The 14,170-nt window shown below is 48.8% G+C and overlaps 1 protein-coding gene across 1 annotated transcript in view; it reads right to left on the bottom strand.

Annotated features, from left to right (window-relative positions):
* Positions 1 to 878: 878 nt before the first annotated feature.
* Masp1 (MBL associated serine protease 1) overlaps positions 879 to 14,170 on the bottom strand; it is a 62,712-nt gene continuing 49,420 nt past the window's right edge. Inside the window, exons 11-16 of the mRNA XM_059277029.1 lie at positions 10,798 to 10,935; positions 8,154 to 8,267; positions 6,673 to 6,858; positions 3,409 to 3,476; positions 1,360 to 1,459; positions 879 to 1,069 (exon numbers count right to left, since the gene is read on the bottom strand). Coding sequence (XP_059133012.1) covers positions 879 to 1,069; positions 1,360 to 1,459; positions 3,409 to 3,476; positions 6,673 to 6,858; positions 8,154 to 8,267; positions 10,798 to 10,935 — 797 coding nt within the window. The remainder of the gene's footprint in view (positions 1,070 to 1,359; positions 1,460 to 3,408; positions 3,477 to 6,672; positions 6,859 to 8,153; positions 8,268 to 10,797; positions 10,936 to 14,170) is intronic.

Genomic DNA, 14,170 nt, shown 5'->3' with positions numbered 1-14,170 from the left:
CTTAAAATGAGGGGAAGGAACTTGTAGAGGGACACGTGAGAGATGCTAGTAGGTATCTGACTTCACAGTCCACCATTCCTTCCCAGCCTCTGCTTCCCTGAGTCAGTCTTACCATTTGGTACTTAGCTCAAGTGCCCAATTACATTGCTGGGTGTGTGAGCGGGGTCATGCCATAGAGCTAAGAATGAGCTTTCTTTCTTTCTTTCTTTCTTTCTTTCTTTCTTTCTTTCTTTCTTTCTTTCTTTCTTTTTTTCCTTCCTTCCTTCCTTCCTTCCTTCCTTCCTTCCTTCCTTCCTTCCTTCCCTTCTTTTACCTTTTTATGGGAGATTAGGGCTGGGATTGGGGGACTGTATTTGGTGAAGAAGCTTAGACTTTAGGGGGCAGACTAAGAAAACGGCGGTGGGTGGGAGGAGGGGTGTGCCGCTAATCACCCCTGAGACCCAAGCAGGAGTTTATAAGAGAACTCCATCTGCCTGGTGGGCCCAGATGCCCTTCGCTAAGTCATAAGTATGGAACACACCATTTAGTTCATACACGGGCTAAGTCCTATGCATATATTAACTTTCTCCTCATCATACTCTTGTGAGGTAGATAAGGTATAGTCACATTGCATCCCATGGGTGAAGAAACAGGCTTAAAGAGGTGGTCAGCTGTCCATCGTTACAAAGATCCTAAGTGATGAATCCCAGATCCAGCCTTTTGCCCTGACCATTCTGCTACTCGGCCTCTCTCAAGAGCAGGGAGAAGGGGTTGAAGGAATCCCGTTATTACCCAGGCACGGGCAGTGGAGATTGAGGGCCGGGGAGGAAATGTGACTCACACCGATCATCTTCTGCTGGCGACTGACCGCACAGCGGGTGCTGGGCTGGGGAGCCAACTCAGTTCCTCACCCCAGTGACTCTCTGGATCCAATCCTTGTTGGGATAGATGTAAGAATATACTCCATAGCGATCTTTCTTCCCACAGTCCTCGCCCCAGGACACCACGCCCACCAGGTACCATTGGTCTGCCCCTTCATCTTTGGTCACCATGGGGCCTCCAGAGTCACCAGCACAGGCATCTTTCCCGCCTAGATGGAAGGGAGTACCGATAAAATACAGCGCCCCCCTGAACCCACGCAAACCTGTGTCCGACTTGTAGTTCAAACAATCGGGCACTAGAGGGTGCAGCAGGCCATTGGGTCCAAACCCGTGCTCTAGGTCAGGCAAGCCGGTTCCACAAAGTGCTGGTTCGGGAAGGGATGCTGAAAGTTCTGTGACTCTCTCGTCTCCTTTTCTCCTCCCCTCCCTCTGCCCCCCTCCTCCCGCTGTCTGTTTCCACCCCAGGTTCCCAGTGCCCGTACTTCAGTCAGCTTCTTACCTTCCTTTTCTCCAGCACAGATCATGTCCTCGGTCACTTTCTTCTTTAAAGGGGCATAGGCTTCCTGGCAGGTGTCCGAGTTTACAATTGGGATTTCAATCTGGAACACAAGGCTATATCATTGGTTCCCACTCCGGGCTGAGGGGACCTTGCTATCTGATGGCTTTGAGCAGGCCTCCAGCTACCTTCTACTCAGTTTCAGGGACTGCTGTGTGGTGCAGGTAACGGGCACCCCTGATGGAGAGCTGGGGACTCATCCACTGTAGCTTCAGCTACAGACTTGCTCTGTGACCTTGCTCGAGCAGCTTGGCCTGTTTGAGACTCAATGATCTTATCTGTCATACAGAGACAATAATAGTTGCCTAGCGCATATCAGCTTCCATTACCACAATGTAGAGAAAACCCATGTTAATTTGCATATGCTTCCTCTAGCCCTGCTCTGGAACCTGGTGCATGTGGCTTTATCTCTTTCCTAGACCACTGAGACTCTCATACCTAATCTTAAAGATGGACCTCACAGGGGCTGACAAACTAGTCACATGCAGTTTCACAAAGGAAATGAATGATCACGTGCTTGGACAGTGTACAGATATTAGGTACTATATGGAGATGTTAGGTATTTTTTAAAATTAAGAGTGTTATTATTTTCAACACGTCTGGGGTTTTGCCTGCTTGTATGTTTGTGTGTCACATGCATACCTGGTACCTGTGGAACACAGAGGAGGACATTAGATTCTCTGAAACTCTAGTGACAGACAGTTGCGAGCCGACATGTGGGTACTGGGAATTGAACCTGGGTCCTCTGGAAGATCAACCAGCGCTTTTAACTGCTGATTCATCTGTCCACCCCCACCCCCCTCAAATACTCGGTCCTTGACAGCTTGCCACACTTGCTTTGTAGTGAACTCTCGTTTCTTACTTTCCCTCACTGCAAGAACTGAATGGACCATGTGCTCCGAGCATACACCCTCTGTGGGTTCTTGTTACGAGGGAACTAAAGTCCATGCAGAGTCTCTTTGGGCTATGGTCTTCCAAGAATGTGGGGACAGGAAGCCATGCCATAGGACATGTTTTCAGCATATGCTGGAGTCCCTGATTAACTACTATTCATCATTCAGGTACCATTTAAGAGTATCATCCTTTGGGAAGCCATTTTGAGCCTCCAAGATGGGGCCAGATCTCCCTTGTACATCGCTGAGCATCTTGCATTTCTTCATCACCTTCATCATACCCATAACTACTTCCTGTCTGTGCCACTTGACTGTAGACACACGGAGCTCAGGAGCTAGAGCACCCCTTTTGCCCACTCTTCTCCCTGGTGCACCTAGTAGCTAGTTCACAGGAGACAGCAAGTAACCACCTGGGAGTTCATGAACAAAGCAATGAGTGATTGCTACATGTTCAAAACTTTAAACTGTGATTTAAAAAAAATATCGTATGGTCAAGGCTTTAGAACCCAGCCGCATAATAGAACCCAGTAATGCCAGAACCAGGCGGTTATTAGAGGAAATCTAGTAAGTTTGATGCTATCCCTATCCCTTATAACCTAAAAGGGTGAAATGACTTCTTTCAGGTGACTACAGAAGTCACCAGTGTCCCAGACTTGGAACCATGACTCCTTAGGTCAAGTTCAGCCCTCTTGTCTGAAATGATAGGGCTGAAGCTCCCTTCGGAAAAAACTGTGTTTCCCGGAGCCTGGCCCATTCTTGCCAATTTCGTATGCAGTTTTCATGGTGTACAGATGAATCAGGAGCCTGCTGGGTACCCACACTTGCTGTGTTCTGGGAGGATTTCCATATTCTGAGACTTTCACAAGCTGTCAGGGACACAGAATGGTGTTTAGAGACTGGAACCCAAGTCCAATTCCACACCAAACTTTCTGGGACTTTGAGTCTTGTTAAATTTTGGAGTTGTGTCTGGTCCCTGCCTGGTCTCGTATCGTTTCCCTTCTCCAAGCCTCCAGACCCCAGAACAGGCAGTGGACAGCAGGAGGGCCTGCCTGATTCACAGCAAAGGTGTCACGCTTGTAGGCTATAAACTGAACCCCACCTCCATCAGGTTCTCTGGAAACCTATGTAAGAACTGCTTCCCCCAGCCGCTGACGATGACCATGGTTCCTGGAGGAGAGAGGACACGGTGAGGAGAAAGGCCATTAGGAGTGTGCTGAAGATGGACCCTGCCAGCTGCATCATCCTCTGCCCGAGGGGAAAGGGCTGACGTGGCTACCTCAGGGAAAGGCAGCAGGGAAAGAGGAGGGCGAGAGGCCTGCTGAGTTGGATGGCATTTGCTCCTGTGACTTTTTTTTTTTTTTTTTTTTTTTTTTTTGGTTTTTCGAGACAGGGTTTCTCTGTGTAGCTTTGCGCCTTTCCTGGAACTCACTCTGTAGCCCAGGCTGGCCTCAGTCTCTTTGTGCAGTTTTGTGCCTTTCCTGGAACTCACTTTGTAGACCAGGCTGGCCTCGAACTCACAGAGATCCTCCTGCCTCTGCCTCCCGAGTGCTGGGATTAAAGGCGTTCGCTACCACCACCCGGCGCTCCTGTGATGTATTACCTGGTTTCTTTGTTTGTCTACCTCACCTTCCCGGCAGCCGGCAAGGACCTGAGGCTCTGTGAGAGCTGTAATTCACCCATCCTGTTCCCTGTTGTACCCTCAAGTCTACGGCAGTGTTAGGGTGTAGGAAGGGGGTGCCCGGTCAATGACTGGGAATAAATGAAGAGCCCAGCCTAGTCAGCTACAGGTCAGGCCACATTTGCTCCTCTACCTCATCTTCAGACTCCACATCTCTAAAATGAAGAGGCTGGACTTGGTAATCCCGAAAACTAGCCCTGACATTCCATAAGCTTCTGACGTCCCAGATCTGGGAACAATGTGGAAATGGGCTGAGGGTAGAGAGAGCAATTGCATTCTTATTTAATAAGGAGCCTTGGGTACTAGAAGCAGTTCTGTGTTTAAATTCAGAGAACCTCAGCTCTACTCTCGAATCTGCTTCTAATGACATTGGTGAACCTCAGCGTCTCTCTTCCCTTCCTTTTTTCCTTCCTTCCTTCCTTCCTTCCTTCCTTCCTTCCTTCCTTCCTTCCTTCCTTCCTTCCTTCCTTCCCTTTCTCTCTCTCTCTCTCTCTCTCTTTCTTTCTTTCTTTCTTTTTCTCTTTCTTTCTTTCTTTCTTTCTCTCTCTCTCTTTCTCTCTCTCCTTTTTGCATTTATTAGCTCTTTGACAAATTTGTACAATGTATTTTGATCAGATTCATCCCCTTCTCCCCAACTCATCCTAGATCTACCCACCTTCCCTACCTACGTTTTTTTGTGACCTCTCTCTCTTTTTTCTCTCTTTCATCGAGAATTCCAATCTGTGCAGTCTTTACTTGGCTGTGTGGCCTTACCCTGGAGTGTGGTTGACCTACTAGAGGCCACACCCTTAAATAACCTCACTCTCCCTTTCCCAGAAGCTATCAATCGCCCATACTCCTCGGTTAGGGGTGGGACTTTGTGCCGAGCTCCCCCTGCATGTTGGGATTGTGTCTGGCTTGGGTCTGCACAGGTCTTGTGTATGCTGTAACACAACCGATGTGAGTCCATACGTGTGGCTGCCCTCCTGTGTCCACAAAACAGTCTTCCTGTGGGCATCCGTCACCTCTGGCTCTTGCATTCTTTCTGCCCACCTCTTCCACAGTGATCCCTGAACCCTGGGAGGAGGGGTGGGATATAGATATCCCATTTAGGGCTGAGAACTCCACAGTCTCTTATTCGCTGCAACTTGACTAGGTGTGGGCCTCTGTGTTCATCTCTGTCTACTGAAGAAAGAAGTTTTTCTATGTGTGTTGAGAGGTGCCGTACGTAACCTATGGGCACAGCGATAAGTCACGGCAAAATGTTGTACAAGCCTTCCAGGAGGAATAAAGTAAGTAGGCGAATGCCAGGCTGGTACATTCGAAGTACATATTCGAAGTGCCTGGTTAATCAGTCAGCCTTACCTACACATTTCCTGTTGGCACACTTCTCTTAAACACTTCTCGGATTCCAGCATTTTCTTTTGCAACGTCTTTAAGCTTCAGGAAATGAGTGAGGATATGACACACTGAATTCCAATGAGCAGGAGGCCAGCTGCCCCGGGCTGGCCTCCTGCTCTCAGCTGGATAGGTTCTGTTTGTAATATTTCATTATAATAACACAGCCAGCCTGATTGGGGTTTCGTGTCCAGTTTAGAGGTGAGGGACTTAGGCTTAATGAGGCTGGCAGCATCCTCAAGATGACTCACAGGATTGGATCTGTGCTGGAGATCAGCTACTGGCCCTCAGCTTCAGCTTGTCCTTCCACTCTTTGTTGGTGGCGTGATGCTGGGGGTTGAAGCTAGGGCCCAGTGCACACCAGACAAGCACGCCATTGCAGAGTTCTGTTGCCAGCCTGAGCCAAACCCCCACCCATCCCTCTGTGTACTACTCGGTGATGCCAGGGGTGACAGCATGGAATGGCAGCTTCTCTTGATGGATGGGGTTTTCAGAAAAGGGAGGCACTTTCTACTCTTCTAAGCTCTATAACTTGGGCTTTCTTGTTTCAGTCCCTTCCCCCCAGGGTATATGCAATTTCTTCCTGTAGGCATGTCTCTCCTCAGATTTTCCCCTTTGCTTCTTTAGCTCATCAATACTTGGTTAAGTTTTTCTATTGTCATTGCTCGGCTGGTTTTTGGGTTCCTGTGTGGAAAAACAAGCACGCCCCTTTACCTCGAGCCTACTACTGTTTGTGTCACCGTGGAATTAGTTCCATTTTTGTTGTTTTAGGGGAAGCGATTCTGTGAGATGAGCTGTCTTACTAGAGTCTTGTCAGCGCTGGAGAAGAAAGCCTTGCCATAGCCACGGCCACACTACAGAGATGCAGCCAGGGCAGGGGATGCTGTGCTGGCTGGTTGTTATGCCAACTTGGCACAAGCTAGAGTTACCTGAGAGGAGGGAGTCTCAATGGAGAGATTGTCTCTATAGGATCTGGCTGTACGCAAGTCTGTAGAGAATTTGTTAAATTAGTGACTGATTTGGAGGGCTCAGTCCAGTGTGGGTGGTGCCATCCCTGAGCTGGTGTTCCTGAGTTCTGTAAGAAAGCAGGCTGAGTAAGCCATGGGGAGCAAGCCAGTAAGCAGCACCCCTCCATGGCCTCTGCATCAGCTCCTGCCTTCTGTTCCTGCCCTGCTAGAGTTCCTGTCCTGACTTCCTTTGATGATGAACAGTGATGTGAAAGTGTAAGCTGAATAAACCCTTTCCTCCCCAGGTTGCTTTGGTCACAGTATTTCACCACAGGAACAGTAACTCTCACAAGACAGGTACCTTCCCCGGAGGGATGCTCAGGCAGACAGACAGGCATCACAAAGTCATTTAGCCTCGGGTTCTCTGAGAGCTCCACCAGACCCAGGTCGTTCTCAAAGGTGCTGGGGTCATACAGCGGGTGCAGGGTGATGCGCTTCACACTCAGATGCTGCTCATCTTCGTCTGACTGGCGCCTCCAGTGCTTTCCTGGGCCATGGAAGGTGTGTGAGGGAGAGCGCAGCGGAGAGAAAGGTGGACCCTTGCTCCCTACCAGCCCCAGTCCCATCTAGAACTGCTCAGTCTTCATCCCTCCTCTCTCTGTCCCCACCCCCTCAGCCGTCCTGTTCGCCTGTCAAACCCCACATAGTCTCAGGGCTCCACCTCTGATGATCGCATCGACTGAGAATGTTTGTTCTGATGCCCATGGCCACTGTCCGGGCGATAATAATCACCCTTTAGTGTCTGCATCGTAGGTTGCCTGCTTAATTAGAGGATTTTCCTGTGTGATGATCCGGGCTGAGAAAGGCAAACACTGTACATTCTCTCTCACATGTCTATCCTAGCTTCTGTTAAATATGTGCCTGTCGGTAGGAGCAAATGTGAGTGACGATCAGGACACTAGGATGGGACCCATGTGACCAGAAAGAGGAAAAGCTCCTGTGAGGGGGTGGGGGAGGGGAGGCAGTGGAGCAAAGTGGAGTAGAGGTTAACTGGGAGTAAAAAGGCACAGCAGGGCAGGGGGCAGGTGGAGGAGAACCAACCACAGTGAAATATGTATGACACACTGAATGGCGATATTAGTCTGTAAACTAAGTTTTAAAATAAAATAATAAATAAAAAAAATTGAAAATGCTTCTAAGCTATTTGTTCCTGGATGCTGTTGTTGGTGTTTCAAAAAGTTTTTGTTTTATTTTAGTGCATGTGTGTGTGCATGCATGTGTGTGTGTGTGTGTGTGTGTGTGTGTGTGTGTGTGTGTTTTGTATGTGTGTGCCATGCACATGCACACGGGTACCTGCAAGAGTCAGAAGAAGGTGTCAGGTCTTCTGGAGCTGGGGTCACAGGTGATTGTGAGCTGCTGATGTGGGAAAGGAGGTCTGGTCCTCTCTAAGAGCAGGGGCTCTCAACTGTAGACCCATCTTTCTGGTCCTCTGAGACTAATTTGTAATGCAAATTAGCTCCAGGAGAATTTTTTTTTTTAATTCCCCAAATGAAATTTTAGTCACTAAAAGTCTTGATGTGCATCAAAAAATATATCTCCCTACAAACTTCCCTGACTCAAAACTTCCCGCTTTCACTCTTACAACAGACCCTGCTCTTGTTTTAGAAGGTTTATAGGCTGCCACGGGCAGGCACTAGTTTTTAATTAGACCGTGGCAGAGTGTTGGACTGAACTGAGCCAGCGAGTGGTCTTTATTTCATAAAGAAGAGCCTTGGAAATGGTAGCTGGGGGGCTCTGTTCCAAGAACCGCAACTGGCTTTAGAAGTCTTGACCCTCACTCACCCATGATAATTTTGAAGTCAGCAGGGCTGAGCAAGTACGAGCTGTGTAGGATTGGATCTTCTGGGTCAAGTGGATGGTGGAGACAGTGAGCGGCTGTCAGAACCCAGCTGGAGCCTGAAGAACAGAGCACACACGTTCTGTGTCCTGCATTGTCCCGTCCTGCCTCCTACTGTCCCAAACCCTGCAAATGTTCAAACCTCCCTTCAGTGTGCTCATGGCCCCAAGTCAGACACTCACAGGATCCCAGTTGAAGATGAGAGAGGAGTTAAGTCTGTGATTCTAACTCCCTATTCAATTTAGGCCAGGCTAGACATTGAAAAGAGGTTTTCCGGGCTTCCTTAAGGCCCGGGGTATGGATGAGTACCAGCTAGCCCGAAGTGGGTCCTCAAACATCTGGTGAGTCCCGCCTTCCTTCCCAGCTTCGCTTGTTTGGTGTAGTTCCGCTGTCTGCACCAGCAGCACTTGGGGGTTCCTCAGAACGTCTTCAAAAGACCCCTAAGTATCTCCTATGCACTTGAAAGCTTGGCAAGTACTGAGGAGAACAGTGAGTAGGTGGCGAGGTGAATGCACATTGCAATCACCTTGGCTATTAGGGAAGGCGTCAGTATTGTGACCTACATCCAGGCCGTTGGAGCTAGAGGCTTAGGTCCAGCTGCTGTGTATGAAAGGCTCCTCCTGTAATTTGACTGCGATCAGGGCTGAGGACAGCTGTTCAGAGCCAGCCCTTCAGAAGGATTGTGTGGCTGGAGTGACTGTAAGTGAGGGGTACCAGGTCTCGTGACGAGTGGCCTTGCGCGCTCCCTGGCTGTCATCTTCCCCTGGAGGAGTATGTCCTTCACGTTTATTTAACTCAGAGTCAAACTTCTGGCCTTCCTATCAAAAACGGAGCTAACAGCAAATCCACAAACAGCTGAGGCCTGGACACACCCAGCTGGAGCCAAGCAGAAGAACATCATTGTAGGCAGAGCTGGGGGGACATAAGCGTCAGTGGTCCAGGCTATAGCCCAGAGTCAAAGGCAGAGGGGTATTTCCGGAGCAGCTTCCAGACTCTACTTGTCCCTCTCAGAAGAGGCCACGTGTTATGGACAAATCTCAGCCCAGAACACACTCTCCCATGAGGCACATCCTGAACCTGCCCACGACCAGGAATTATTAGAATGGCGGGTAAGGTGGGCTGAGGTACTCAGGTTAGGAAATCCTGCCCCAGAGCAGGGCTCTCTAGATGAGTCTAGTGGTATTCTCTGGCTTGCCCAGAGAGTAACTTCACCTTTGAACTCTGCCAGCACCCCAAACCCCCACTGAACCTCAGTGTGAACTTAGAGACAATGCTCGGCCTCTTCCTCGGTCTCTTAGACACTTTCCGACCTCTCTGCTCTCTCCTATCCACCCCCTTCCATGACAAAAGTAGCAGAAGAAGGGATTCCAGATCTGCAGGGCAGTAGGGAGGGCCAAGTGTGAAGAAACTCTAGGCTGGGCTGATGGAAAAGTGAATTTCCGCTTTCAAACATAAACATGCAGCCAGTTCCAACACAGGATGAATACTATTCACATATTTAAAACATGGAAGTCGATGTTTTAAAAAAACCTATTTCAAAGTCTTAAAGCAATGGGTGAAGTCCATCTTTCATCCTTTCTAACAAAGTTGGAAACACGACAAACGCCCCATCCCCTTTCCACTGCCTGGGGCCCTTCCTCTCCATCTCTCCTCCTCTTCTGTTTCTTCAACAGGCTTCCTCCCCCCCTTTCCTCTGTACTGATTTTTTCCTCTCCCTTGGGTGTCTTAGGCCCCCAGCAGTCTCTCTTCTTGTCATACATCACCTTTTTTTTTGTGGGAAATAAATTAAATATGCAGAAAGAAATTAGTGTGAAAGTGACTAATTGAATTAGTTACACAGACTCTATCAATCGACTTGCTAAAACAGAGCAGAGTGGATAGAGGAGTCGCGCTCAGCCACTCTGTTCTCCTCGCTCCTGCATTACCAAACGCATGAAGCAGGTACAGCATGGGGGTTGATGTAGCCAGTGACTGCGCTTTCAACATTTTACCTTCCAGTCATTTATTTATGTCTTATTCTGTCTTCATCGTCTCCCTCTTATGTCCTAGGTCTCCTGTGTGCTGCCCCTTTGGTCTTATTCTGTTACTGGCATTCTCTGTTTATCTCCCTTTCCTTTTCGTTTCTTGGTCCCCACTGGACTGGCCACTATGTGCCTAGAAATCTGCTTCTGTGTCCAGGATCTGATCTAAGTTCTCAAGCATACATCCCAATTTCCCCGATGTCTAGAGCTGCTGCTTATAGGTGTGTGTGTGGCAGGGAGGGATGGGTAAATGTCCTGGTTCTCCCTGATCTGGCAGCTCTGGCACATCCCACCTCAGTGCCACATGTGTGTGCTGTGGGTCACAACCCATGTCCAGCTGTCTGTCAGGAGACTGACCAGAATCCAGGAAGTGTACCACAGCTCAAGGAGTTAGCACAGGAGTATGCTTGTCCTGGTTTCGGCTGAGGGCTTTCTCTTCTGCTTTTCCACACTCTTTCTAGGGCTGTGATTCTCAATGCAGAAATGGCCAGTTTCCACGGGAAGGTTGGTCCTTAGCTTTCACCCTGTCCCCAGCCCTGGGTTCTTCCCCCCTTCACCTTCTCCTTACCTAAAAGGCTACCCCCACAGAAGGGCTGCCCATTCAGGTGTGACAGCATGGCAATCCACGGAGTGGTACCCTTCTGGGCTGGGCGTCCCATGAAGATCCTGGAGATCTGCTTCCGGGAGAACTGGGGGAGACCACACACTGTACCCAAAAGAAGGAGGGAAGGTCACATTCTGTACTCCACCTTACCCATTAGGGTTGCCAGATTATCATTCTCTTAGGAACATCTGTCACTACGAGTTACCAATCAGCCACTGGCCCTCCTAATAGTATTATTGTTGAGGTTTTTGTTTTCGTGTGTGTGTGTGTGTGTGTGTGTGTGTGTGTGTGTGTGTGTGTGTACTTCTTTCCCCATTCATGGTCTAGGTAGCCTGAGTGTGACTGGCCTCAACTCTGGTTTCAGGAGCAGGAATGTGACTCATCAAAGGTCTAGACCCTGGGCCATAGCAATGTCTTTAAAGTGAGACGTGTCCTTGGACAGCCAAGCAAAGTCTGGGTTGAAGGTTTTACTTAACATTAGGATAAGAAGTTTTTCTCTGCTGGATTGCTGAGCTGCTGTTTGCAGGGCCAGCTCTGCCAGCTTTAGTCTTGTGGAGAACATGCTGAGGACAGGAGAACAGTGCTTCCAAACATCATGGAAAGGTGCGGGCTGAGACGGGCACCACACCCCAGTGCTGAGCTCTGCTAAGGAACTATACCGAAAGCATGTGGGAATGATCTTTTCAGTTACATGAACCTGTGGACCCCCCTTCCCCGTCTTTCTTTTCCCCCCTTCCTCCTCTTGATGTTGATTTTCTGTGACTCCGAAATGTAAGATTCCTAATAAAGAAGCTTCATGCTCCATCAGCAGGGGCCTTGTCCCTAGAGAAAGCCTTTCTCAGAGCCTGTGGAGTTACACACTCCTACAATGAAGGTCTTCCTGCTCTATTGTCTCATCCCCTGCCTTCCTTGATACAGATTCAGAGACAAAGCCACGACTGAATGCTCTTTGAGACCATCCGTGTGTCCCTCTTATCATAAATCAGAGTCCAGCTGGGCGGTAGTGGTGCACGCCTTTAATCCCAGCATGTGGGCACAGGCAGCCTGATCTCTGCAAGTTCGAGACCAGCCTGATCTACAAAACGAGTCCCAGATTAGCCAGGACTGTCACAAAGAGAAACCCTGTTTCAAAACAACAACAAAAAACAAAAGTCAAAGCCTAGAGAAAATATCTGATTTGGCAAAGTTATTCTGTGGGGAAATGGCAAGAATATAATTCTGGGTCACCTGACCCCAACTCTGGGCTTGTTCTACTCCAGCATCACTAACTCTCAACAATGTGGCGTCCAGGGCCCACGGAGCTCTCTGGTTCCAGGGAACCATGACCACTTTCAAAGCCAAGACTGGGCTGAATCCCAGACAAATATGCTGCACCCTTGATCACAGTCTCAGCATCTCCCAGTGCTGCTGCACAAAGTTTAGGCAGTGGTCCTCCTCAACATCCTACCCCGTTCTCAGCAGACACTTGGCCCTGGGGATGCTGCTCTTCCGTAGTGTTCATCTCTCCTCCTTCCACAAAACACGGTCAAGACTTCACACACACACACACACACACACACACACACACACACACACACACACACACACAAATAAATAAGCTTCCCTTCCTTCCTCTTATTTCCCAGTCTCTCTTTCTCTTCCCTTCTAATGGAGCCTCTCCCAAGAAGACACACACCCTTTGCACTCTTCCCCTTCTTTGGACCTGATGAAGGTGCTTTTTACTGCTCACCCTTGGAAATAAGGCAATCATTGGAATAGCCAGTAGACCTACATTCAGGCGCCTTTGGGCCCTAAGTGCAACTTCAACAGCGATATTTACATATGTGAGAGAACACTGGTTTTGATTTTGTGTCCGATGTGTTTTCTCCATTTTTACAGCCTTTCTTTGCCATCTGGCTCCCCCACCATTGAAGCTGGCCCTCCTTTTAAGGAAAGGATAGATAGACTTCGACTTCAAAGCAGAGAGGGAGGGAGGGGAAGAAAGACTTTTATTTGAAGTTGGGCACTGTGGTAAGAAGAAAAGATTTCTGTGTTTGAAGGAAGCAAAGCCCGGGAACTGAGCATAATTCTTACGGGATGCCACAGAGAAAGGACGATGGTACTGCAGCTTCCTGTCTCTCAGGGGATAGTTGAAAGCCTTTGTCAGGCACAGGAAAGACTGGAGGGAAAGAGGGGGGTGCCTACGAGGGAGGGAGGGGGGATAGAGGGAGATAAGAGTGTCAGGCAGTTCAAACACAGGCAGTTTGTACCCCGACAGTCACTCAGAAAGGACCGTGCAGATTGGATCCTACCTTGATGAATGTCCACCCCAGAGGCCTTTGCCGAGACCCCCAGTCTACACTGGATGAGTGAACACTTAACTACTCTCCAGTCTCTCTCCTTAACTACGGAAGCACATTTTTTCTTGCCTTTAATCCTCTGTCTTGGTGTTCTCTTTTATGCCCTTGGCTTCCTTTTGTTCTCTGCAATTTCCCACCAGACAATGCCTTCTCTCGCCAGGCTTTATCCTACCTATTGCCGGTAAGTAGCACCTCGTGTCTGGAAAGTGCCTTTTCTCTTCTGAAGTCCCTGATTCTGTACTGGTAGTGGACATTTGCAGCTGTGTTGCTTGAGAATTCTTCGACCCTGGCAAAGCTGAGCCCTTGTCCTCTCCTTCCACAAGCTGCCCTCCTACCCTTGGTCATTCTAGACTTCTTTTGGTGTCTGAACTGGCCGCATACATATCACCTCCCTTTTCTTTTGCTTCTGTATCTTATCAGTCATTAAGCTGATGGAAACTTACTAGACATAGGGTAATACATCTTCCCATTCTATGTCACAGCATGCTGCAAATAATCCATGTGCCACAATACAAAGCCAGCGTAGTTAGTTAGTGGAAAATACAGATCAAAAATATTGTCAAATTCGAGTCATGGCAGTCTTTGAAACCAGCAGGGTGTAACGCTTTCAAAGGCTGATTTAGGATTGTTTTATTTCTCAACAGCATATAAAGCGTGACACACACTCAAAAGTATGATAGAAATCCCAAATAAAGGCAAACCATGTGTGTGTGCCATGAAGAGACACCACTCCCACGATAGGTGATTCTGCCTCTGCATCCTCATGTGTGTGGTGTCTCAGGAGATGCCTATGGCCCAAGCTTTGCTGATGCACCCCCTAAGTTGGCCTAAACTGCCTTATCTGCATTATCACGCATGGTGGGGGTCCCCATGTCTCACCAAGGTACTGTCAATAGCCCAGTTTTCCCTGCCATGTCCCTGTCATGCTAGCTGTACTCAGACCCTGTTGAATTCAGAATTGCAGGGGGTGAGACTCAGAACTTTGCAATGTTCAGCAA

This window comes from Peromyscus eremicus, chromosome 12 (genome assembly GCF_949786415.1).
Source record: "Peromyscus eremicus chromosome 12, PerEre_H2_v1, whole genome shotgun sequence".
Lineage (NCBI taxonomy): Eukaryota > Metazoa > Chordata > Mammalia > Rodentia > Cricetidae > Peromyscus > Peromyscus eremicus.
The sequence above is the reverse complement of the archived record's forward strand: the minus strand, read 5'-3'. Positions and strand labels throughout refer to the sequence as shown.